Source organism: Panthera pardus, unplaced genomic scaffold (assembly GCF_024362965.1).
Source record: "Panthera pardus isolate Hobbes unplaced genomic scaffold, ASM2436296v1 HiC_scaffold_25, whole genome shotgun sequence".
NCBI lineage: Eukaryota > Metazoa > Chordata > Mammalia > Carnivora > Felidae > Panthera > Panthera pardus.
The window spans coordinates 3,708,869-3,734,403 of NW_026526821.1; the positions used below are offsets into that span (position 1 = coordinate 3,708,869).

General features: G+C 55.2%; 1 protein-coding gene across 5 annotated transcripts in view; it reads right to left on the bottom strand.

The window, feature by feature from the left end:
• Window positions 1-5,407: 5,407 nt before the first annotated feature.
• PHACTR3 (phosphatase and actin regulator 3) overlaps window positions 5,408-25,535 on the bottom strand; it is a 235,830-nt gene continuing 215,702 nt past the window's right edge. For all 5 annotated transcript variants that reach the window (XM_053890088.1, XM_019426394.2, XM_019426391.2 and 2 more), the window contains 5 exons: window positions 16,173-16,228; window positions 12,103-12,164; window positions 10,966-11,106; window positions 8,649-8,725; window positions 5,408-5,985 (listed from right to left, as the gene is read on the bottom strand). In XM_053890088.1, the coding sequence (XP_053746063.1) occupies window positions 5,970-5,985; window positions 8,649-8,725; window positions 10,966-11,106; window positions 12,103-12,164; window positions 16,173-16,228 (352 nt within the window). In that variant the 3' untranslated portion in view covers window positions 5,408-5,969. The remainder of the gene's footprint in view (window positions 5,986-8,648; window positions 8,726-10,965; window positions 11,107-12,102; window positions 12,165-16,172; window positions 16,229-25,535) is intronic.

Here is a 25,535-nt window from a genome sequence, read left to right on the forward strand (position 1 = left end):
CACACTAATGAAATGCCTGCCTTAACATCAATAGGGCCTTTATTATTCACCTAATAAAATGTGCATTTTATGCAAGTCAAGTACTGTCAGTATGAGATTACAATGAATACTGATGTTTGGGACAGATTTCATGTTTAAACAGTTTTAAGCTTATTTAGAAACAATGTAGCTGTTTCGCTTTGTTCTGTGTAGTTGATTTTTAACATTTTCTATTATATATTTATTTAAACTTAAGAAAAATTAGAGCAGCCGTTGGTAAATTATCTAAAAGACCATACAGGAAATGTTTTAGGCTTTGTGGACCGATAGGAAAATTTGAGTGCCGGAAGCCGAGCTATCCAACCGGCCTGATGGCAGGGCCCGGGCGGTGGACGGATCGGGACTGCAGGGCAGCCTGCCAACTGTAAAGCTTCTTGTGCTCCGGCTTTTATGTAATCTTGCCTTAACAAAAGTACCTGGGGATTTATGTGTTGGGGAATTGCCCTCGACAGGCCTCCTGGGAAAAGAACCATTGGGAAAGAAAGAAGGTTCCGCAAGGAGACTGTGTGGCCTTACATTTAGCCCTTGCCACCCCCTATAAAGACTCCTCTACCCAAAGGAAGGATAGCCTCATACATTTCCCAGCCAAGGAAGAAACAAATGGATTTGAAAGCCCCACTCTGGCAACAAAGGAGTGTATCTGTGGGCACAAGTTACTCCAACCCCTAGGCCCGCTTGGCCCCCAGGAGGCATTCCAGATGATGACTGAACCTAGTCGGTTAAGGTACAGAGTGGTTCATTAGTTCCTAGGTGCATTGTCTCTCTGAGAATGTGTAAGGCGTGGGTTCCTAAGGCCCTCTTGGCCCCCTTCTAGCACCTTGGACCGAGGCGAACACTTTTGTTCCTCAAGCCACAAGTGGTTCAGGGAAACAACTAAGAGGTCATGTCCCTGTAACTGTTCCACTTGAGGTGTTGAGAGATAAATGACCTTTCATGAAAACAGCAAGGCAAATGCTTTATAGATTATAGATAAACGTACATAATGAAAATAATGTAAGAAATTAATAAGCAAAGGGCAGGAGGGAACGTTATGAGAAAATTACCATGTTATTCCTTAAAGGGTGATTATCCATAGGAACATTTTTAGAATCAGGTAATGCCAGAAAACATAGATGACGCACAGTACAAGGAAATTGCCAACAAATATGCCACGTTTGCCACAATAAAGCGGCCAGTTCAACGCACTGCTGTGGTCTGTGTTCATTTTTATTTTTGTTCTATTTTTTTTTTCACTTTTTCGCCGACGCTGTTCATCCTTCGGGAACCCCTGGACCTAATGGAGCAGGACTCTGGCATTTGAGAATATATATAGGTCTTGTATAAACATGTCAAGTTGTAACCGTTTAAAAATGTACGATCCATTTTTAGCCTGCAGGGCATTAAAAGGAAAAAAAAAAAAAGGCAGGCCAGATTTGGTCTGTGGGCTGTCGTTTGCAAGACCCCTAGTGTAGAAGAAAACTTTTAAAGATCAGCTCTCTTCTTTATTATAAATTTCTTTCTTAATGTATCTTACTATTTAACAAAAATAGTGATTTAAGTCAATTTTGCATTAGCAGAGGCTAATGATAATGTTAGTTAACTAACACAGAAGTACGACTTCTTGATCCTCCTATTTCAAACACGTTAAAAATAAATGATCATTATAGCCAATAATTTATATTTCTTACCTGGATTGCAACTTAACACCATGTTGGTGTAGGTGTATCGCACCTCCTCGACCCAACCGAGCCGTAAAGTGGTAACTATTCCAGAAGAACATGTGGAAGAAAGGGAAATTTTGCGGCATTAGTATAGCCAAGCAGACACGTAAATCCTTGGCTCTACAGACGTTACCAGACAGCCCCAGATGCCACCACATCCTGATACCACAGACGGCGAGCAGACCCTCTGAGCGGTACTCGACTGTGCGGGTTCCGTCCAGGGCTTCATTCCACAGTAAACTGGAGGTCCCCGGTGACGAAGTCGGCTCCAACCTCAGCACAAGGCGTGAGGCTCCCAGCTGTGGGAGGGAGTTCTTCACCCAGCTGTCAACACCACCTGTTGGCCGGTAACCCACTCACGGTTACCGTCCACGAACTCATACTCCGTTCTTTAACAGCGAGTGGAAAGTTCAAGAAAGCAGACAAGGAATCATAACTCCCATGAGGAAACAACGAAAGTAGAATTCTGATCACAATAACACATTAGGAAATAGTAGCAACAAACAAATGTAAGAGCAAGGTGTGAGGTGTTCCCGAGACCGTCTGTGCCACACCGGGGGTCACCAGTGTCACCCGGTTCTCTGGGTGGAAGGCAGGGAATGGACCATTCTCTCAGGGCACACACCTGCGCTGAAATAACACTTCCAGTATATGTATCTTTGAAAAAGAATAAATGCATTTAGAAGGCAATAATGCATATATAATAGCATGTTTCTAAGAATTATTAGCATTATGCCACATCCAGCTTTCTCTCCCATTGCCTATTGTCAAGAAAGTGTGATTTTTAGAATTTCCCTGTTCACCTTCTTTCATCTCAACTGAAAGACTTAAAAGTTATTATTCTAAACATAAAACAAGATTGTTTTTCATAAAGCAGTGGACCTGATAGCTAGTAGCTTTTCCATTGTTCAGTCTAACATCATCTAAATATGAGCTAGTGATCTGTTCCTGAGATCACTATCAATAAGTCCACAGAAAAATTAATTTATGGTAATTCACTGTTTAGAAATATTTTCATATGTTCTGTTGGACTCTCAACATGTTCAGTTTCTTATCAACGTCTCAGAGGTCTCTTTCACACGAAAAACTGAAAAAAATCTCTGGAAAAGAACTTGGGTAAGTGGAGATTAGAAGCATGTGAGACTAATGATATTATCAATAGAATTATCCATTACTGGACTTGAATTTGCTATTAAAGAACTGTGGGTATGTAGCTAAAAACTTGGATTTTCATCTCCCAGAATTTAGACTTGTAATTACCACATATTTCCACAAGATGGACTTCTTGATGTTAGGGTTTTGGGTTCAGGGGGCTTTAGACATTTCAGTTGTCTCAAAATTATTCATGTATAATTTCAAAGCCCCTTTTAATGTTTAAAAATGTAGTTTTTACAAAGACTTATAATGTACTATTTCTCCTATATTGGATTAAAACTTGGTATTTCTAAAAGTGACTTAATTTCCCCCATAAAATAATCAATTATGGTTTTTAAATCTGTTCAACTGCTTAAAAACAATTTCTTTAACGACTTCATGTTGTTACTTTAATAGCTGATCTTATTTTGTAAAAATTAGAACAAATGATTTGTGAAGTCAATGCATAAAAACCTCATTAATGCCTCCCAGTTGTGGAGAACTGTGATAACTCAGACACTGTATGTGATTGTTATTGAATAAGAAGGCAGACGTGGTTTTTCCTAAGTCTCAAGGCTCTTAAGTACGTACACTTTCTCCTCAAATTTATCGAACACATGTGCGTTTATATACACATGCATGTGTATCACCCATTCCGTGAGATTTATACGCTGCTTTTTCATCTTGTTCCTCCAGACAGGATAAGAGACATTCGAGATGGCATACCAGAGCCTTCCTTAGTGCAGGGTGGACACACTCCATTCACGGTTTCAGTTCATCTCTTGACCTCTAGGATAAGAATGTGAACTTCAGAAATACAATTTAAAGGAACAGTTTATGATTAAGACAACGTAGAAGTTAGATACTGTTGCTAAAAATTTTGATTACAGTGAAGATGTCTTCTGGTTTTAGGATATCTTAGAGCCCTCGAGCCTGAACCACACCAAACCCTCCATCGGGTATCCTGTATCTTAACTTTTGAATTTACCCATTAGTTACGGAACTAACTGTACTTGGGCAAAACTACCTGAACACGTGTCCCATCTGCCGAGCCACCTCTAACCAGAGGCCTAGTTTAGCCATCTTCTAAACAGTACCGGTCCCTTCTGCTTTGGGGGCCAGGATGGTTTCGAGCAGAAGGACCCCTCTCTGTTCCTCATTTCATAGGAAGTAGGTGGGTATTTCTATATGAAAGAGATGGAAATCATAGTGTTACACAATCTGGGCCCCAGCTAATACTTTAAACGGAATAAAACAAAGTAGGGAGCTGCTAGTATGTACTTTAGGTTGACTGGCTACAAATAATGGCTTATGAATACAGTAAATATAGGTATATGCTAAATACACCATATATATATATATACATACACATAAACGCTCGCAAAAGCATAACCAGGCTTCTGGTTAGAAAATGTTTACATATCATCTCGTCTCACAGGCAAAGAAATTGAGGTTCCGAGAAGTGAACCGATTCACAGAAGGTGACACAGCAAATTAAGAGGTAGCTGGAAGTTTGCGACCAACAGCGATTGCTTTCAAAGAGTCGAATTCAACCAACTACCACTGTGTTTGCCAGCAGCCAGGATCCAGCGCCTGTCCCTTAGGACAGAGTGCTGCCACGAGGGCCGAGCAGCTTCCACGGGCACCCTACCCGCTTCGGTCATAAAGCAGTTGAGCAGGAGGGGTCGTGGGAAGCAGTGAGGCCGTGTGTGCAGGAGGAAGTCATAGGGGACACGCACCTGCTCCGGGGCTCCCTGGCAGGCCCACGAGCAGGTAACATTCGCCAGATGCATACAACATGCCGGGTGCTGTTCCCGCATTTAGAAATTACAGCCATGTGTTGAGAGAGAGACAGAGAGAGAGACAGAGAGAGCGATGATCTTCCTAGAGAGAAAGTCGGAATCTTGGTGAACAGCGCAGAGCTGGGATTTAAGCCACAGGGTCTGCAGGCTTCTCAAGGCATGCTCCGAGCCCTGGGCTTCCCGCCTCCCCATGTCTCCAGAGGCTCTCGGGTGGGCAGGCGGGCTCTCTTCTGTGAGGACACTTCTCCAAAGGCCAAGTAAAACTACCTTTCGGGGAACGTTAATTTGTATTTATTTTCCCCCTTGGTGCCAACATTCCTTTTTACCTTTGTGCTGGGGTAACTTTCCTCTTTATAATCTCCACTCCATCTCAACCTTTGTCTCTTCTAACGGTTTTCAACAGTGTTTACAAATGCAAACCTGAAGATACCCTTAAAGAGGGCCTCATCTTCATCGTGGTAGAATTCTCCCGCCGAGCTGGTACTTACTTCCAGGGTCATTTCTCTATGATACGTAAACTCAAATTAACTTGACAAAGATAATTTGATTTCCCAAGGCACAAATCACATACGCTACCAGAATTTACAAAACAAAAGCACACAAAGTTGGAATTCTCTTTCGCGTGTTTGGATTTGATGGCTCAAAAGTAAGAAAACTGGACTTCTATCACAGATCTCCGATCTAACACACCTCTCTCATCCCACCTCCAAGAAAACGTAAAACCCAGGTTCGTTGCCTGCAATAAGTAGTCATTTAATTAAAGAACAAAATTAACAGGAATCAAAATGTTGCAGCTGTATTTTTTTGTTAGACATTATATAAAAAAAGAAAAGTATAATACAGTAAATAATTTTGTATAACGTGAACTTAAAGAGTTCTCAAATTAACTGTGATCAGAATAAAAATGTCTTTCCAACAGAATACTGAACGTCACTGTGCCGCACGTCCCGTGTCGGGGGCCCGGAGGGGTGCCGGCGCCTGCCCGTCGCCCGCCCTCCGTCTCACCGCAGGGCTGCGAAACAAGGTTCAAAGGCAAAGGACAGTTTTCTTCTGGGAGAGCGACTCTGGGTCGTAACTGGTCCGACAGTTCCTACCCCTCAGACACCAGAGAGTGAAGGCCGTCCCCTGGTTTCTCCTCGTACAGGTGAGCACAGCCCAGACCACCTGCCCGCGTGATCCTGCTCCTGGCGCTGACACAGCAGGGGGTCTGGAGCTGAACTTCAGGAAAGTTCCCTGACGAATGTTCAGTGTTGGTATCAAAAATTAAACAAAAATTCTTCTCAGAAGAAAATCTCTATGGCCTGTGGAATCTAGGAATTACGAAAAGACAAAACAGTTTAAGGCTGTACACTTCTAAGTGAAAACGGCCAAAACCTTCCACTATTAAAAGCTGCTCAGACATCCACCATATAAGACCCAAGGATGGACGTGCTCTGTGTCAAGCAGCGGGGGGCCCAGAGGGCTCCCAGCTCCCAGGCCCACGCTGGGCCCCCAAAGGAATTATACGCTGAATTCCGAAGACTTCCTAAAACTCCGTTTGAAGGGCTGCCTGCCAAGCCCTTGGTGTGCACAGAAAAGGCCAAGGCTTTGCTACATCGGTAGAAGTAATGAAATGACGGATGAAACAAACTATTGGAAGTCCTAGTACAGCTGTGGTTTGGTTTTATTCCGGTAGTGCTGGTAACGTGCTTGTGGTGACGTTGAACACATCGAAGAAAATCTCATGTGGCTGGTGGTGTTCTTTTAACAGTTTATACCAAGTGCTGGCATGCGGTATATACCACCTTATCACTGTTTCCTGATGTCCAGGTTTGGGGTTAACTCTTAAAATCCCATCATCTAAGAGAGGCATTCAGGGCTTACAAGAGAAAATAGATCTCTTTGGTAAACAACCCTTAATAATGTGCAATGAGAAAACGTATTAAATGTTAACATCCAGAAGACCATGTCATAATTGACAGCCTTTTTCTTCAACACAGGGTGATCACTAAAAATAGCTTTGGTTTTACTGGGCACGGTTTATTTCCTAAACATTTTTGAGTGTTTTGAATAATCAAAACTAAGACGATCTATTCCTGCCAAACGTATGCCAGTCAGGGGGGAGGGAAACCTTAAAGTTTTTTAAACTATTTATTTGTATCATTTTCTCCTGCTTTTGCAACCTCAACTTCCTCCCTCAATATATTCGTCCTAAAACTGCCTTGTGGGATAGAGTTCCATCACACCTGCCTCTGCTCCACAGCCGCACTGACCTTACAGACGGAATGTTTTAGAGAACTGCAGGGGCCACCTTGGGACAACCAGAAGAGGAAAGGAGTCCCACTATTTTAGTTTAAGGAAGTATCTACACCCAGGATTTCCATTCTCCTTGCATCTGGGGCTGGAGCGCCTTGAGGCCAAGGGAGAAGTGATACGGGAACTGGTTCAGGTGAAGGCTGGTAGCCACACACCCACACTCGTCAGGATTAAACAGGAGGACTTTCATCGGGCGTTACGACTCGTGGCCATGCAACGAACACGCAGCCAGTGAGCCAGGGCCGCTGCGTCACCCAGAGGCCACCCCGTGGCATCTTTATGATCACACGAACACGGAGCGCATTCACCTTGAAGTGGAAAGTCTTGGGCATGGATGAAGGCCAGTGTATTCCCACCGGAACAGAGGTTCCCTGCAGAGGGGGCCTCCGTTAGCTGATGCAGGGCTACGTTCTCAGCACCTGCAGATGCACTTGGCACACGGCAGATGCTCAAATATGTGAGTGATGGGGAAGCATCAGCTCGTGTTAAAGATGTGAACAGAAATTCAAGCCAGGAACAAGTACCTGGGAGAGACTTCACGGCCTCCTGTCAGTATCGAGGAGTGGGGTTCTATAGTGGGGACGTCTGGCCTTCACAGGAGGCGGAGCTAATGTGCTGGCAGATTGCTCACATTACTTTGAGGCTTTTCTTAAAGGTACATTCACTACTGGGCACCTGGGGGGCTCAGCTGGTTAAGCATCTGACTTTGGCTCAGGTCATGATCTCACAGCTCGTGGGTTCTAGCCCTGCGTCGGGCTCTGTGCTGACAGCTCAGAGCCTGGAGGCTGCTTCGGATTCTGTGTCTCCCTCTCTCTGTCCCTCCCTGCTTACTCTCTCTCTCTCTCTCTCTCTCTCTCCCTCTCTCTCAAAATAAATAAACTTAAGGGGTGCCTGGGTGGCTCAGTCAGTTAAGCCTCTGACTTCAGCTCAGGTCATGATCTCATGGTTCATGGGTTTGAGCCCCTTCTCCGGCTCTGTGCTGACAGCTCAGAGCCTGGAGCCTGCTTTGGATTCTGTGTCTCCCTCTCTCTGCCCCTCCCCTGCTCGTGCTCTGTCTCTCTCTCTCTCAAAAATAAATAAATATTAAAAAAAAAAAAGTCCTACTGTTTTAGTTTCTTTTCTTTTCTTTTTTTTATCTTATAAAACATAACTAAAATATAAATTTAAGGAGGAAGGCACTAAAGGTAAAAACATGGGGCGCCTGGGTGGCTCAGTCGGTGGAGCGTCCGACTTGGGCTCAGGTCATGATCTCGCGGTTCGTGGGTTCGAGCCCCGTGTCGGGCTCTGTGCTGACAGCTCAGGGCTTGGAGCCTGCTTCGGATTCTGTGTCTCCCTCTCTCTCTGCCCCTCCCCTGCTCGCACTCCGGCTGGCTTGCTCACTCACTGGTGTGCGCACTCCCTGTCTCTCGCAAAAATAAACAAACGTTAAAAAAAACAACAACCGTACGTTAACTACTTAAATAAACCCAGGACCCACGGTCTACACGCCACCTTCCCCCAAGCCCACAGGAGCCGTGACCAAGAAGCAGGCGCACCGTCTATTCAGTGCATCTCTCAGCAGAAATACGGGATCTGTTTGCCTAATTACATAGATCTCTGTGGCGTTTTATCTTTTCTTTCTAAAGGAACACCGTGTTGTAAGTACCATGAAATCCACACGAACATCTAGAAATCTGACCTTGTCAAATGCTTGCTTGATGCATGGACCTCCATCTCGTTACTTTTGTATTCATTGAGCTCTTTGCGAATGGCTGCCTGAAATGTAAACACAGGACAGGAAGAAGCCGACATAGGAAATTAGTACCCTGGCTGTGGCTCAACAACAGTTCGCCATCCTGGTTGAGTTCTGGTGTTTTGTAATGTAGTTCAAACAAAGAAAAAGAAACCACTTGTGGCCCAGCATTCAGCCTCTTAGCACGTGCACGGCCCTGATGCTGGTGTCCGGGAAGAGGTCAGTGAATTGATTTGCTATGTCGGAGAAGGAAGACAACGCCCACCTTATGTGACAGGTGGCCCCGGCACGTGCTTATGAACTCCAGGAAGTAGGGACACCAAATTCACGAAGGAGGTCGGGCTTTTGGTGGACTTATTTGGAATTCTGCAATTAGATCATTGAGAAGCCATTCTAATTTCAGCATGAGGTCAGGCTTGGTGTCACGTGAAAAACAGTATCGTGGCTACACGCGGGTGGGGGTGGGGGGCGCATCGCAGTGTTTCAGGGCGGGTCCTCGGGCTCTTCCAGCCGTCCCCTGCCCCCTGGGACCGTGCACTCCCTCACATAAACCCTCAGGGGCCAGCAGGGGGCAGGGAGAGGCTCTGAGCCAGGGATCCCGGGGAGCGCTCCTCCCGCGCTCAAACCCGGGTGCTGCCAGAGACGTGCTCGCTTCTCCCCTCGCCCAGGGAGCCGAGGCTCGGTCCGCCTGCCGGCTGGCTGCGCCTGGCCAAGGGGATGCGACACCTGCGTGCATTTACATGTCACCTCACTTATTCACGGTCCGCACGCGGGGAACAAGGAGCAGTTAGCACGTTCGGCCAACTCGCTGGCTGAGCAAATGATTTTGCTCTTCCTAAAAGCTGTAAAATCATGAGCGGCCAGAGGGGATGAGGCTTCAGTCCTGTCCGTCCACAGCATGGGACCATGGACAGGAACATACCCTCTGAGCCCGTCCAAATCATCTGTCCGATAGCACCTCCATAGGGGTGATAATGACACATCTCTCACGGGGACTTTCTGAGGATTAAATGAAATAATAATGCCAGACAGGCCGGTTCAGTCCAGGACAGGGCGAGGGTTGGGTGAACGTCCATTCCCTCTGCTCCGTCCCCGAGTGTCTGGGACCCACTGCTTCCTTGCTCTCGTCCCGCACCCAGAGCGTTCAGGCCACACTGCCCTGGAGGCTCCCGGGACCTCACACCGGACCAGTCCTGGACGCATCCAGAGCCTCCTCTGTCTTCACCGCCAGGGTTTTCCTGAGGGCCTCGGCTGTCTCCCTCTCTTCACCCCTCTCTGTCTCACTGTAGCTAAGTCTGTTTAAACCTCTGTCCCCTGCCTCTTTTCCTCCAGCCTTGCCTGCTTTTGGTTCATCCAGACCATAGTTCCTCAACTTCCATACTCTTGACACTCAGGATTGGAGAATTCCCTGTTGTGGGGCCATCCTGTGCATTACGGGACGTTTAGTGGCATCCCTGCGTTCCACCCGCTACACTCCAGTAGCACTTGTCACTTGTGACAGCCAGAGATGTCTCCAGACATTGCCCCCTAGTTGGAAACACAGCCGTGACCCCAGATTGGCTTTGTGAGACCAACAACGGGGCTCAAAGCACAGGCTTAATTTCCAGACCTGGCGGCATCCGCTTTGGTAGGGTCCCCTCTCTAAGGAAAAAAAAAAAAACCTCAGGGCAACCTGGCTATTCACGTAGGTGACAACATCCCTCACGACCTTGTAACATGAGACCACTTAATCAGACTGCAAGTTTGTATGTTACCATATATGAGAGACAAAGAAGTAAACATATAAAAAAACTACACCACATGGGGGCACCTGGGTGGCCCAGTGGGTTAAGCATCCGACTTCGGCTCAGGTCACGATCTCGCGGTTCGCGAGTTCAAGCCCCGTGTCGGGCTCTGTGCTGACAGCTTGGAGCCCGGAGCCTGCTTCAGGATTCTGTGTCTCCCTCTCTCTCTACACCTCATCCGCTCACTCTGTCTCTGTTTCTGTCTCTCTCTAAAATCAACATTAAAAAAAATTAATAAAAAAAAACAACCCTACATCACGTGGCGTTCGGGGCTCAGTTCTTCGGGTACGAACCCAACTGAGCGGTGCCGGCACGAAGAAACTCAGGAAGGAAGAGAGAGCCTGGGTGTCAGGACTCTCTGGGCGAGAACCCCGCTCACCACCATCCAGGCACGAACTCCCTGGCATGTCGTGGCCTGCCCTCATCACATGCTGCCATACCCCACCCTACCCCGACCAGCAGACGGGTCTGCTCTGTACCTTGTCGGCCGCTGACAGTCGTGTCCACGGCTTGTCTGCCCGTCTGTCATAATCCTGAGCTTTCGCCACCTCCACATAGTCACTGAACCGTATCAGAATCTTTCGGTCTCTTAGCTCGTCAACTGTGGGTCTCTGATTAAGCTGAAATACAAGAGCGTCACAGTGAGCTATTATCACCTGCCAGACCAGCTTTCTCCGGAAACTCCGAACAAACACGTTTCTATAGGTAAGCGGGAAACTCTGCGACTGTGAAGTAGAATGACCTAACGCCTACAGTCTCCCACGTGAAGGCTCAGATTACACGCTCTTAAATTGCAGCCCCCCGGCACCTTCCCTCAGAGGGGTCACTCCCAGGAGCCTGGCTGCACCCTGTACACCGCGCAGCCTCAGGGAAAGGGCGGCGAATGAATGGCGAGCAAGCTGTACTCCAGCAGCCGCCTCTTCCACTCTCGTTAGAGGAGCTCTTGACAAAAAGTCCCCGACAGAGGGGTCGCTGCCACACCAGACTCGCAAGTCGAGCTCAGGAAGGATAATCGATGAACCTGAAGCCCGTGGGTCGAGACGTCGTCGTCATCACTACGGAGCACAGAGAGCCCCCAGGACGCTCGAGTTCAGACACGGTGGGCACCCCGAACCAGATGGGACTGTGCAGCTGTCACCCAAGCTGGCCGGGGCCAACTTCACCCTGGCCGTGTGCATCCCTGATGCACGGCCCGGACGCCAATAAGAAGTTTCTGCCATCAGGAGCTTCTCGACAAACTGAACGTGCCGAAGGGCGTCACAGGGACCCGAACGCTGGCACCCAGGGGTGCACTTCTCAGGCACCGCGTAGAGATCCAGGGGGATGAAGAAAAACGCCTTTAAAAACTTATCCCTGGACATAAGTGGTGATGGCATCGGGCTTGTCCCTCCACACGAGCTGTTCCTGTGCCCGGTAAGGGTCTCACCCGCGGGCACGGAGGGTCACAGCAGGGGTGGCAGGGGCACTGGGGAGTGAATCCGCTGCTGGCCAGGAAGACGTCGTCCAGTGACACAGGGACGCCCCCCCTCACCCACCCCAGCACCGCCCAGGCGGCTCTTCTCCAGCGCGCCTGTCCCTCGAGATTCAGGGCGTAAAAGGCGCTTAAATCACAGTACCTTTCTTGTCAATCTCTGCTTGATTTCTCTTCTTTCTTCCTGCTCTGTCTGATCGTTCCTTTCTGTGAAAGGTTAACACAGAAAAAAAAAAAAAGAAAAGAAAAAGAAAAATGGGTTTAGACTTTCTTCTTTTTGGTGGAGAAGTGAGCTCACGGCCTCCACTTTCTTGCGGCTGAGGCGGGATGTCAAGGACGCCTCACGGGGGGCACTTTTTTCCATGTCACAGCTGGCTCTCCTCCACTCCGCCAGCCACGGCTCAGACCGTGGTCTCACTGCCACACAGAGACACGTGCGCGGGGGTTTGTTCTGCCCCCATCCCAGCCTCCCTCCTGCCCTTCCTTGGGGTCATCGGTCGCTGGCCCCCCTCGGCTGTGCATTTATTTGCAGGAGAAGCAGGGAGTTCTTCCCTCATCAAATATCGCATCTCTTTACGTCCAGGAACGTAGACGGCACGCACAGACGGTTTTGGTGGGACGAGTGAGTGTGCACACACAGGTCTACTCACGTATATCATCTATGAATATTATACGCGGATACTAACAGAACTGTCCCTGCTTGCTGTTCTCTTCTCCTCCCCCCGAGGTATGCGGACTTTTCGCCAGCCAACATCCGACAAGGAACAACCTCTCCAGACTCTGGGCAACACGGGCTTGCCTGGAATTTATACTTCCAGGGTGTATTTCAAATCTAAACATAGCACGAACCCAGCCGACTCCCCGTGGCAGAAACGAGCACGCTTAGCACACTCTACACGCCGTGCCTTTTAAAGGAGCCTCCGTGCCTCACGGAGCTCGGCTCTGCTGCTGAGTTGTTACTATTAACATTCAAGCTGTCCTCGTACCTACACCCGGGAGCTAAAAATAGAGAATTGGGAGCTGCGGTGTAAAACGCAGGCTTTGCCCTGGGATATGAGATAATGGATGTCCTATTTCTGGCACTCTCTGTTGCTAAAGAAAGCCTCGGGACCCATTCTGGGAAGGGACGCTCACCTGCCAGCACTCACTCCTAGAAACCCGGCTGCTTGGAGGAAGGGAGGGAGGGGAGGGAGCCCGCTGCCCGCAGGTGACGCAACCCCACGTCGCCCGCCTTTACTTAAGACATTCTGCACGTGTGTGCACTTGCGGGACTGGGTGCGGGATGTAGGGTACATTTCAGTAAGTTTTTGAAAAGGGAGATTTATCTCCTGTTTGGATGTTTTAGAAAAGGAAATGAAACCCTGTTATGTTCTTGGTTTTTAATCCAAGTGATAAACCAGAAGAAAACCACAGTTGCAAGGTCTCATCAGGAAGCTGATGATACGGTCAAGAAAAAAATGGTGAAAGTATCCATTCAAGGCCAACCGTGAGGGATTGAAGGGGTGATGTGAAGCGAATTTTTCAGATTTCTTGAAAAACAGGCCACGGGCAAAGTCCAAGCAGTACAGGGACAGAAAACCAGACCTTTGTTTTTCATCATCAGCGACGTCATCACCAAGGTCATGGTGCTTTGGAGCGCTGGTCTTGGAAGGCGGGGTCCCCTCCCCAGCAGGGTCCCCTCTGCGCCAGGTGCTCTACTGGGCACTGACCCCAACAAGGCCTTCCCCAAAGCCCGAGCCCCCAGGTTGTCTCCGAGCTCCACCTAGCGATGGCTTTGTGGGCCTTTTGTTCCGAGACCCAGAAAGGCCCCCAGCCTTATACACAACAAGGGACCCATGACCATGGTCTCCACACCCACACGTCCGGAAAGAGTGCCAGCGGCTTGGACAGCCACATTCGACTCTTCCACAAATAATCAGAGATGCATTGCTGCTTCTAAGGCAGGGGCCAGAACTGGCCCGTGGAGCCAGGCAGCCTGCGGCTCTACCTCTTTGCCAAGGAAATGGGACAGCGGTGCAAACCACAGGACTCCGTTGTAAGGTTGTAACGAGTAACCGGGCGGGCACAGCAGGGGGGCCTAAGGCGGACGTATCAGGTTTGGTGCCTTCACCTGGAAAGGGGCCTCCGCGTCTCATCCAGGAATAACAACCCAGGCCGAGCTCTAAGTGTCCCTGAGACCCGATCGCAGTCAGTCACGAGCTCCCCGCTTGGGAGGGGAGCAGATGCGACGTGACAACATGCTAAGAAGTGATTATAGGTAGGAAACACACTGTAGCAGGAACGTTTGGAGCCGGTGTCGGGGGCCCGTGATTATATGTTGTGTGCTGAACCACATGTGGTTACCCTATTCTCAGCTCCCCAGAACAAAACAGAGCCAACACCCGCCATGAACTAGCAGTGACATCCGCAGATACTCCCACTCAGGGGCCTTGAAAAGCTTCCGAACTGTGGCCGGCTCGATGGCGAAGCAGGGATCGCCATGGCCACGGCGGAGGAAGCCCATTTCTCCCTTCCTCTCGCAGAAGGTGAGTGCAGAAAGTTCCACGTAGCCACTTACCCCCTCTATTCAAGCACCGGTTCTATTTTTAAGGCTCTGACGTTTCATTGTGAAGGCTGCTGCGATCCGAGGTGCTTACTGGCCAGAGGACCTGGTGTCCCCAGCAGCAGGGGAGAGGTCCACACGGAGGCAGAGCCCCCTCAGCTCACTGGGAAGCCCCGCCCCCTGCCCCCCGCGGTGGCAGCAGACCCCTCCCAGGGCTGCTCAGTGAGTCCACACCTTGCCCACCAGCTCCGAGCTGCTTTAAGGACACCTGTGACTTAGCAGCCTTATAAGTAAGTGATGGGATTTTTAACAAACCAGATACTTGGGGGGCGGGTGGGCACCTGGGTGGCTCAGTCAGTCAAACATCTGACTCTTGATTTCGGCTCAGGTCATGATCGTGGTTTGTGGGATCGAGCCCCGCATCGGGCCTTGGGCCGACGGCATGGAGCCTGCTTGGGATTCTCTCTCTCTGACCCTCCCCCACCCTCTCAATATACATAAGCTTTTTAAAAAATTCAAATACGTGATAACTTAAATAGCTTGACTTTCTCATCTGTCTATGTGATTAGGCAGGTAATCAATGACAAGTTCTTCTTTAAATCCCCAGACGTGACCAAGTCGATACAACACAGAAGACCAGGTCCCCTATCTTAAATTTGACAACAGAAACGTGCAATCCCTCGGCATAGGGTGAAATATTTCCAACCGTCTACGAAGGAGGGGACCCCCTGGCAGGTGAAGGTGCCCAGGCAGGGACAGGAGACAGGGATCAGCAGGGACTCGGAGCCCAGACCGTCAGGAGGGCCCACCGCGTCTTCTGGCACAGAGTCAGCGTGGGCACTGCCCTAACTTTGTGACAAGATGTTCGCAGAATAAAAAACCAAACTCAGAGGATATCTGTAGTGTGCATCATGTCAAGACGAAAAACAATGAAGCACTTTAAGGAATCCAGGCCCTAAGAAGACACTTTTTGCAGAAAATGTTTTGAAAACTAAAGTCTGTGGACCAGTGAACTATCTGAGAAACGCTATCTGAGAAACACTTCCAAAGGGGTTTGACTGCCCGGAAACCACCGTGGACTCTAAGGAGCCCGAACAGCATTCCCTCTGTTGCCGAGGCAGTTTGTGGACACCGATGATCACACACCTGGGGACCCCCATGCGGGTGGAGCCGGGGAGGGGGGCCAGGGGATCCCCGAGACAGAGTTGTGACCCCCAGGGCAGGCTTCCTGTGACTGCGCCCCTTGGAGGTGTGGGCTTCCTTTCCCCTCCTGTCTCGCCCTGGTGCCACGTCCCCCTCCCTACACTTTCTGACACTGTCCACACCCTGCCCGTGACCTCTGCGGCCGTCAGAACTCCCACCCCAAACTGCCACGGAGACCTGCGTGAAACCCACAACGCAAAGAGAGAATCGAGCCATTTCCCTGAGATCTACAGGGTTAATTAAATAACCCTGAAAACAGGAATATCTTTAATTATGCTGGGAGGCAAGCTTTTTTTTTTTTTCCTCTTAATTTTAAAAGGAGATATTTCCGACCAAATCAACTTTCCTCTAGGGTTTCCTTTCGCAGCCCGGTGGGACCTCACAGGGCCACGGGGAGCGACAGCCTGCAGAGCTGGGTGCACCTGCCACGGACTCGCCCCCAAGAGGAGCCAGGGGTCACAGCTACTCACGTTTCAAGATATTTCTTCTCTCCAGTTCCTCCACGGCAGGTCTTTGGCTCAGCCGTCTGCGGAAAAACACTAGAATTACATTTTGCACCATGGTGGCCGCCTGCAGATTCCTCCCGGGCTCTGCCGGGGGCAGGGGTGGCCGGCGCGCCCCCGAAGATGGTGAACCCAAAAGCTGGAGGGAGGGAGGGGACCTCTGGCAGCCGCCTCTTGCTGGCGCTGGAGTCAGATCCCCGCACAGGAGGGGGGTCACCGGCTGTCCCCGAGCTCCGGGGCCGACCCCCCGTGCCACCTCGGGACCCGAGAGCGCTGCCGGCCGGCGGGACGCTCCCCCCGGAAGGGAGGAGGCCCCTCCTGCCCAGCCGAGCAGCGGTGGCACCTGCTTCGGCCCCAAGCAGCCTCGCCAGCAGCCCGCGCAGGGGGAGTGACAGCGAGCGCCGCCTCCTGAGCCGCGCGGAGCCAGCCGCAGCCCGGGGAGGGCCCCCCCCCCCCCCCCCCCCCCCCCCCCCCCGGCGGCCTCCCCCGGCCCAGCCGTCCCCACCCACGGGGCGCAGGACCAGCCTTTCAGGGGGATTCGCGTTGAAGGAGTCGGCGGTACAGCGAAAACCAAATACATACGGCAAATAAAAGGCTTGTCAGGAGCGGGAGTCATAATTAGCCAGAATGAGCGCCAAGCTCCAGTTGTCCCTGTAACTCCGGCGACGCTGTGCTTGGGTCCCAGCCAGGAGCCGCCCCGCTTCCGGACCCTCGCGCCACCCCAGGGCGACGACAGGGCTGAGCCTGCGAGCGCCCAGAATCTGGGGCCACGATACTTTGCCCCGAAGAGGATGCTGCCTCCAGAAATATCGGTCTCCTATTCACACTCCCTGTCCCGGCACAAAGCCGAGGGCGTCCCCAGGGCTCAGCTGCTCCCGCCTCCTGGGAACACCACAGGCGCGGGCTTTGTGTGCGCCCTTCCGGGGGCGGCCGCTTTGACATCTTGTCCTGATGTCTGGTGGGGACCGAACCCGCCCCTCCCCCCCCCCCAACAGCTCCCCATCTGCCCCGGGGAAGGGAAACCTGGCTCTCAGGCGGGGCTCCCTCACCGTCCCCCCGAAACCTCCCAAATGCCATTCGTTGGTCAGCAAAGGACTGTGGAGTATCCGCTCTGTGCCAGGCAGTTCCAGCCCCCAGACACAGTGGCAAACAAGCCTCCCCTGTCCTGGAAATCTCACAGTCTAAACGGGGAAGGCAGACAAACAGTAAAAGAAAAAAAAAAAGAACAAAAACCATTGCAGAGAGCGCTAGTGCCCCGGAGAAAATAAAGCAGGGGCTGTGACAAATGAGTGACCAGGCAGGGGGAGGAGGAGTTTGGGGAGACCCATCTCCTCCGAGGCTCACCTGAAGAGGTGCCGGCCCTGGGAAGATCACACCCTCCAGCCTCAGTGTCCCCTAACTGCTCACACACTGGGCTTGAAGACGGTGGGGAGGGAGGGGGGAAGTGATCATGGCAGGCTTCACGGAAGAGGAAACTTTTGGCAGAGCCATGGAGAATCTACAGGGGGCAGAGCCTGGTGCCTAGTGACTGCCGGCTGCTTAGCCAGGATGCCCGCAGGGACACCCGAGCGCTGAGGCCGAAGATTTCCTCAAACCTGAAAAGTATCTCAGATCTACACTGGCAACGTCCCCCCACCCCTGAGCCTTTTCTTGCTGGAGGACCGTCCGCTCTCCCAAAATGACAACCCAAACAGACTTTCCCAGAGGTGTGAGAACAGAATGAGCCAATGCACCGAGTGTGTGTTAAACGCCTGCTTGGTACATAGTAATCTCTCACGAAAACCCAGCCTGTGAGTCCTCAGTCATGGAATGAGTTCCCAGAAAGGCATTTCATCTGATTCCTAGTTCTCTAAAAAGTGTGGACAGCTCGTCACCAAAATCTAAGCCAATGGCCTGAGGGGTGAGGCAGGTCGGGTCCTACCACGCACTGCAGGGCTCCTCCCAGAGGCCACCAGGCTGAGCACACAGCTGGCCCCCGGGGTACCTCTCAGCGAGCAGGGAACAGCCCTCTGGGTGGACACAACTCCGCGGGTACAGTCGTGGGCACTAACCGACCCTCCCCCTCAGAGTCAGCCCAGGGCTGGAGCAGAGGACCCCAGCCCCTTCCCTGTGTGGTTCTTCCCAGGAGGCAGGAGCCCAATCACCGAGGACAGGTGCCCCTGGGGGCGGCGCTGCGTGTCCAGAGTTCCAATGCAGACCCAGCCCTACCCGGGAAGGCCAGCGGGCACCGGGATCCCTCTTCATGAGACTGTGAACTTCTGCCTTCATCAGACGTTCTGTGCACACTCATAACATGCCTGGCCCCTGGTGAGAAGTGAGACACAGCCCTGCCCCCGGGGCCTGCAGGCTCCCTCGGGGGACACACCCTCTGCCATCACACAGTACTAGGAGGAAGAACCGAAAGTGATATGAAAGCCGAGTGTAGGCGGGCTGATCTGGGCAGGGCCGGCTCCCTGGAAGGTGACCCCTGAGATGAGAGCCAAAGTGTAAGTGGGGATTGCTAAGCGAGGAGGGGAGGAAAGAGCAGGTGCAAAGGTCCTGAGATCGGGAGGAATTCGGCAAGCGCCCTTTAGACTGAGTGGAGGGTGTGAGCCTCTGTGGGGCAGGGAGCTGGGTGGGGCACAGCCTGGTGTCGGCGGTGAGGAGTCCGAGAAGGCGGTTTGAGGCAGGCAGGGGTGGGGCGGGGGTGAAGGGATGCCAAGACTGGATCAGGCTTCAGAAGCACCCTCTGGATCCCTCCAGTTTGCTGTCCGAGAAAGGACGGGGCGGAACCAACCACCAGGAGACGCAGGCCTTCCCGGGGCCAGGACCCCCTTCGGACGCTCAGGGCAGGTGCTGTGGACCCACACGTGGCCGAGGGCCCCGTAAAACGTTCAAGACGTGCGGAAGATGTTGGCCCTGGAGGAGGGCCGGTGCCACTGCAAGTGAACACCCGTTAGACTAAACACATAAGCTCACCGTTCCGTCCACTTCCTGCCTGGGCAGGATGGGGCTTCCGCTGTCCAGCAGCGACAACAGTCCCACGTGCCTTCCGACGGCAGGAGGCCGGACTACGCCCACTTGGCAGAGACGACCGTGAGGGCTCAGAGAGGCAAACGTGATCAGGTCTGACGGCCCACGTAGACCCCGGGGCCCGGCACAGGTGGGCAAAAGCAGCGAGACCGAGGGGCAAAGGGGCGCACGGAGACCCCTCTCCCTCCGAGGCGTGCTCCGGCGGAGCCTGGGGGGGTGGGGGGCGGGATGAGGCCGGACCATCTTCACTCGGGAGCCTCAGCCGCGAGGGGCTCTTGGAGGACCCGCAGACCCAGCCCTGGGGGGGGGAGGGGGGGCGAGGCCTCGGGGAGGGGTGCGGTGGGGTCCAGCTCCCGAAGGGTTTCCCCCGGCTCCTCCTGGAGGCTGCTCCCTCTCCTGATCCAGAAACACAGCCCTGCCGGGAGGAGTGGTGCGCAGGGGCCACTGGGGAAGCCACGGTCTATTTCTGACTCTTCCCGCTGAGAAAGCTGGGGCGTGGGGAGACTCTTCCCGCTAAGCTGGGGCGTGGGGCAGCACCAGGAAAAGAAACGCCGGGGTAGAGAGAGGCTCCCGCCCGTCTCCCCGCCTGGTCCCCACCTGGGCACACTGGAGAGGTGCGGATGCCAGCGCTGGGCCAGGCCCAGGGATGCGCTGGACGGGCCTTGGGGACTTGGACGGAGCACCCGGCCAGGGGCGGGGCGCCCGGGGGAACTGTGTGCACCTGTGGGTCTGCGTCCTCGGGGGGGGGGGGGGGGCCCACTCCCCCGGCACCAGCTCGTGCCCCTGGTCCCCAGGGCCCGCCTGCCCGTCTGCCGAACGGATCCGTGAACTTCTGCTCCGCACCGGACCCTGTGCCGAGAACACGGCAAACGGCGGAACAGGGACGAGACCGCCCGAGCAGATGACGGGCGGAGAGGACGGGTGCGTGGCGGGGAGCGGACGCGGGCAGCTGGCCGACCGGAGACGCCCGTGTGGGTCGTACGAGAATCAAGGACGCAGCAGCACTGTCCCCCGCTCCTCAGGCTCTGCGGAACGCGGTCCTGTTTCCATCCCCCCAGAACCGGCACCGAGTCTCAAGGGGAGCCTCGGTTCTGCCACCTGCCAATGCCCTCTCCCGCCTGAGCCTCCTGTCCCCGGCCCACCTGCCCCTGCGACCCACGGGGTACTGAGGGGTGAGAACACAGAAGGCAAGGGGCTGGCGCGCACACGGGGTGTGTTGTTTATCATCACTGGCATCCGTATAGTTCACCCCGGTCCCTCCGGCCTCAGCCAAGGAGCTGCAATCTCTGTCCTGCCAGCAGCCTCCGTGCCGCCGGGGTCCCCAGGAAACACTCGCCCACCAGACGCTCACTCACCCCTTCCTCCACCAGACACTCACTCGCTCCCTCACATGCTCACAGACCTCTCTCCCTCGCTTGCCCCTCCCTCCCCCAACAGACACTCACACAGGCCTCCCGCCACCAGACACTCAAGGCCTCCCTCCATCACTCGCTCAGTCGCCTCCATCAGACACTCACCCCCTCCTCCATCGGATTCCTGGTACCCCATCCCACGGCCCCCGCCCCATCCCCCTGCCCCGTGACCGTGGGCTCCGGAAGCCGACCTGGGCCAGCCGCGTGGACACGTCCACTGCTCTCCAGGGTCTGGGGTCTCTCCGCATTCGCCAGCCCCCTGCAGCCAGGCAGGGCCGCACGGCCGGTCCGGAGCAGCGACCGGGAGCAGGACGGAGGCCGGGTCTGGGCTGAGCCCTAGAAAAGCCGCGGGACCTTCCACAGGCTCCCTTCCCCTCCACGGCAACCCGGCCTCGCCCCAGGCGGCGGAGCCTCCAACCCGAGCCGCACGGGCCAGCCTCGGTGAGAGGGCAACTGCCCGGAGGCTCGCCCTGACCACGGTGGGCCGTGTGTGCGAGACACGCCCCGTGCCGGGGCGAGGCCGCTGGGGTTCGGGGCGTGACCGCAACACCGTGCCGCCTCGCCTACCCTCATACACGGAGGCACGGCTCGGACACGGCCGTGACGCTGGCCCTGCCCCGCCCCCCCCCCCCCCCCCCCCCCGGGGCAACCTCCTCCCACCTCTGCCTGCAGCCGGGAAGGCCCGGAGCCTCCTCCAGCACCCGGCCGGGGGCAGGGAGCCCTGGAGCCCAGGCGGGCCCGAGGTGGGCAGGCACTCCTCCGCCTGACCCCGTCGGGGTGGGGGGGGCGGCCTGGCCCCCAGACCCATCAGTGCTTCATGTCCAAATACAGCAAGCAGCTGCATTTCGGGCTCACACGATACTTTAAAAAATGAGAACGTGAAGTGACATTAATCGACTGGACGTTTCACTTTTAAAAATCCGTTTTCTGGCTTTCCTTGAAAATGCACAAGAATCGGCTACTGGGATGCGTGCCCCCCGCCCCCAGGCAGAGCGGGCACCCTGGTGGCTGGTAGTCCCCAGGGCTCGCCTCCCCGTGGCCTCACCCCCATCTCCCGGGCTGTCCGTTCGCCCTGCCTGCGGGGCCCGGCTCCAGAGCGAGCCGGGCCCTGGGTACCACCACCCGCTCCCTGTCCCGAGGACCCCCTTCCTGCCTCCCAGACGCACCTGGGGGGAGGGTGACTTCTCAGCTCGGAGGCCCAGACAGCAGGTGCAGACCTGAGCTGAGGCCAGGAGTGAACGGGCCCACCTGGCGAGCAGCCCGTGGGAGCACCTAGCCGCCCAGGAGCTACTCCGCACAGACGGGCCTCTCGGCACGCCAGCTCGATTCCGGAGGACCTGGGATCGGACACGGGGGCATCGCTGTGGCCGTGGGTCTGCCATTTGACACCCGTTTCTCCACGGTTGCTCTCCGGGGGACCCTCTCAACTAGGGGCACGCGGAGGCGAGCTCCCGACGCCTTGGGAAGGGGAGAGGAACCAGGTGACGCCGTGCTTCGTGCTAAAACTCAGGGACCAGAAGGAAACGGGGTTGCGGGAGCACAGGGTGAGGGCTGAGCTCTTCTGTGCATAAAGCCCCCCTCGGACGGCATCACGACGTTCCACTTTTAAACAATAAAAGGTCACACGATAAACAGGCTGCAGCCGCCCCCCGGCTGGCCTGCCGTGTGCCAGTCACAGGCTCTGTGGCCCCGCGGGAAGGAGGATCCAGCTGAAGACCAGGCTGCCCGCCACGGGGCCAGACACGGCAGGACGTGGACCCCAGGCCCCAGCCAGCAGAGCAGGGGCACCTTCCGGTCCCAGGCCGGGGACAAGCGGCATCTCAGTAGCTGACAACACAGCCTCTTCTTCCAGACACTGGGCACTGGGGGTCCTGGTGGGCGAGGGGCTGGGCTGGCTGGCGTGAGTGCTTACAGGCTCTGAGCCCCCCCGCCCGGGGCGACTCCAGGAAAACGGCCATCGTCTCCTGGAGGGACCAAAGCTGTGGCCACCAGGCCTCTCCTCCTTCCGGACCGGTCAGCGGTCCTGCCCAGACCCCGAGCCCAGGGCCCCAGGAGAAGGGGTCACGATGGGGACCAGAGCCCGCTCGGCGGCCGGGAGGGAGGCTGGTGAGGGTACAGGTGCCGCCGGCGTGCCCACCCCCAGGCCGTGCTCCGGGCGGTTCTGTGCCCAGGCCACCCGGCCAGCTGCTGGTGGGGGATTCGTGCGAGGGTCCGGTCATAGTGCCCAGCCGGTGCCCGGGAACCCCGACTCAGCGACCTGTGCTCACCTCACCACCTCTCATCTGCAGGGAAACTGAGCCACAGGATCTGCCAGGGAAACTGAGTCACAAGAATCGCAAACTCCAGGTCACCCTGACCCCCGACCATAGTGCCACCATCACCGCGCCCTATAGGTCTTCTTTTCACCTGCAGCCTCCCCTCGACGCCAGCCGCCGACCGGGCCCTTGGGCAGACGTGGAGGCTTGGCTGCCACAGCCCTGCCCGTCCCCGAGGCCCGGGACTCCCCCAGCCCCTCCCTGGCCCTAGACGCTCTCACCCACTTCTGAGTACCCCTTGCTTTCTAGCAAGGGTTTTTCTAAACCACAGAACCCCCAAACCGAGGTCCTCATGAAACTGCTAACGAGAAGCCAGGGGAGCCTCCGAAACCGTGTTCCGTGGCACCAAGCCGTCCCTCACACCGTGTGCCTGCCTGATTCACTGAGTCAGCGGCTCCTTTCCTGCAGAGCAAGGAGCACCGGGAAGGAGCACCCGGAAAGGGGCATTGCTGGGGCTCAGAGCCCGAGCCCTCGTGTCTCACTGTGCGACCTGCTCGGTCCCTCGAGCCCGGGCCTCCCTTTCCTCACCTGCCCTATGGCTTCATGTCAGGGCCCCAGACGCACACTGGGCTTATCCTGCACTTCTCGGCCCGGCCCAGCTTGCCCTCGCCTGCGATGGCCCCCGTGCCCCGTGTCACCTTAGGTCTAGGACTTGCACACCTGGGGCACCTTCTGCCAGGTGGTGACGTCCCTGCCTTTGCCAGGGCTCACCCCAGTGTCCCCACGTCCCTTCCAAGACTCCCAGCCCCTGACGGTACATCCGAGTTGACTCAGTCCTGCCTAGAAAAGTGTTCTCGGGGTGCGGCATCTGCTGTCAAGGTGAAGGGCACGCATCTCGGCCCAAAAGTCATTCCAGACCTTCGGTCCCGAGCTGCCACCTGGCCACTATGTGACACAGGCCTTCATCTCCCCCCAAAACAGGAGGATGGTGACACCCGCCCCCCGGGGCCGCTGCCTGGTGCCCGGTGCCCGGCACACAGCAGGCCCAGGGCTGTGGCGGCCGCTGAACTGTCCCCGCACTGCTCTCGGGCTGCAGAGAACCGGACCGGCAAAGGGACACCCGGCTGGGCGGGGAAGGGGGGGCAGGGGTCAGAAGCAGGTGCTCCAGCAGCCCCCTCTGTGCCCGAGCCCCAAACCCCCACTACACCCACGGCTGAGGTCCTGACGAATGACTGAAGTCACCTGGGCGTCAGGCGACAACGGAGAGCAGATTCCTTCCAAGAGACAGAAGCACAGCTGCACAGCCGACATCCCCACGCCCACGGGCCGCCGGGCTGTTCCCCGCGCTCCTTCCCGGGAACACCGATCCCGCTGCTGCACCAGCCTCCAGTCAGCAAGCCACGCTGTGTCCCCGCCTGGGACGGGATTCCCCCCGCCCCACCCCCGGCGCGTCTCCACCGCCATTCAGCGGGGATTCCTCCTGCCACACGCAGGCCCGCGCTGGGGAGCCCCACGGTGGTGCTGTTGGGGCAGCAGAACCCCAGGGCCTTGTGGGCCGGCCTGAGAGGGGGCGGGGAGGCCTCTCTGGGGGATGACCCTAAGACCAGGCCACAGAAAGAGCAGGGACAGGCTGCAGGGTCTGAGGAGGGGCCTTCCACGTTGGGGAAGAGCAGCCCCCCAAACTTGAGCCCCCTTCATCCTCGCAGTCACCCCACATTGGTTCTATCCCTCACTGTCTGTGCCGAGAAACGGGCCCATCCACGGTTGTCTCTTATACCAGGAGACAGGAACCCGAGGCCCGGTTCTGACACAGCCGCGGGGTGGCCCGGGGTCAGCCACTGGCCAAGCCTGTAAAGGACGCGCCCACGGCTCCCCTACCTGCCGCACATGCTGGAGATACGGAGGCCGTGCGCGCAAACCCAGGACAACGCGTGGAGTGGCCTTTCAGGGACCCGAGACTCCCGGGGGAGGCGGGGGGGCGCTTCGTCCATCTGGCCTCCTCCCTCCCCCTTATTCCCTCGGCTGCTGCCACATCCCCAGCACCTGGCACAGTGCCAGCCACTCAGCCAGGGGTCCCGGGACACCCTAAGCCTCCCCGGGGGACACTGGGCTGCAGCTGTGGGGAAAACCATCATCCCTCACCCAGATCCCGCGGCAGTAACAACGACGGACCACCAGTCGCCGGGTTACCGCAGAAGAGCGGAGAGCCAAAAGGGAGGAAATTCGGTGTTGGCCGGAGCGTAGACGAAGAGTCGCCCCCATTGGTGGGACCATCGGTGCCGTCTGCCAAGATTATAAAAATGCCCGCGTGCTTTGACCCAACGGTCCCAGTTCAAGGCTGATGTGTTCAGAAGTGCCCTTAGGGGCACAGACGCATTAGAGCAAAATGCAGGGAGAGCCCTTATGCCCATTTAGGGCCTGGACAAAGAGAGCAGCCGGCCGGCAACAACCCTGTGCAGACACGGGAAAGTGCGGGCCGCGTCTACCCTGGCCTTTCTTGGAAGGGTCGCCCAGCCGGACTCCGGAAAGAACGGACAGAAAAGCAGATGCAAAAAAAACACAAAATCACGTTGTGGTTGAAGAATCTGGGTTCCAGACCCGGCCCCGGCTGGGATTCTCACTTCTCCAGCGATCAGCTGCGCGACCTCCCA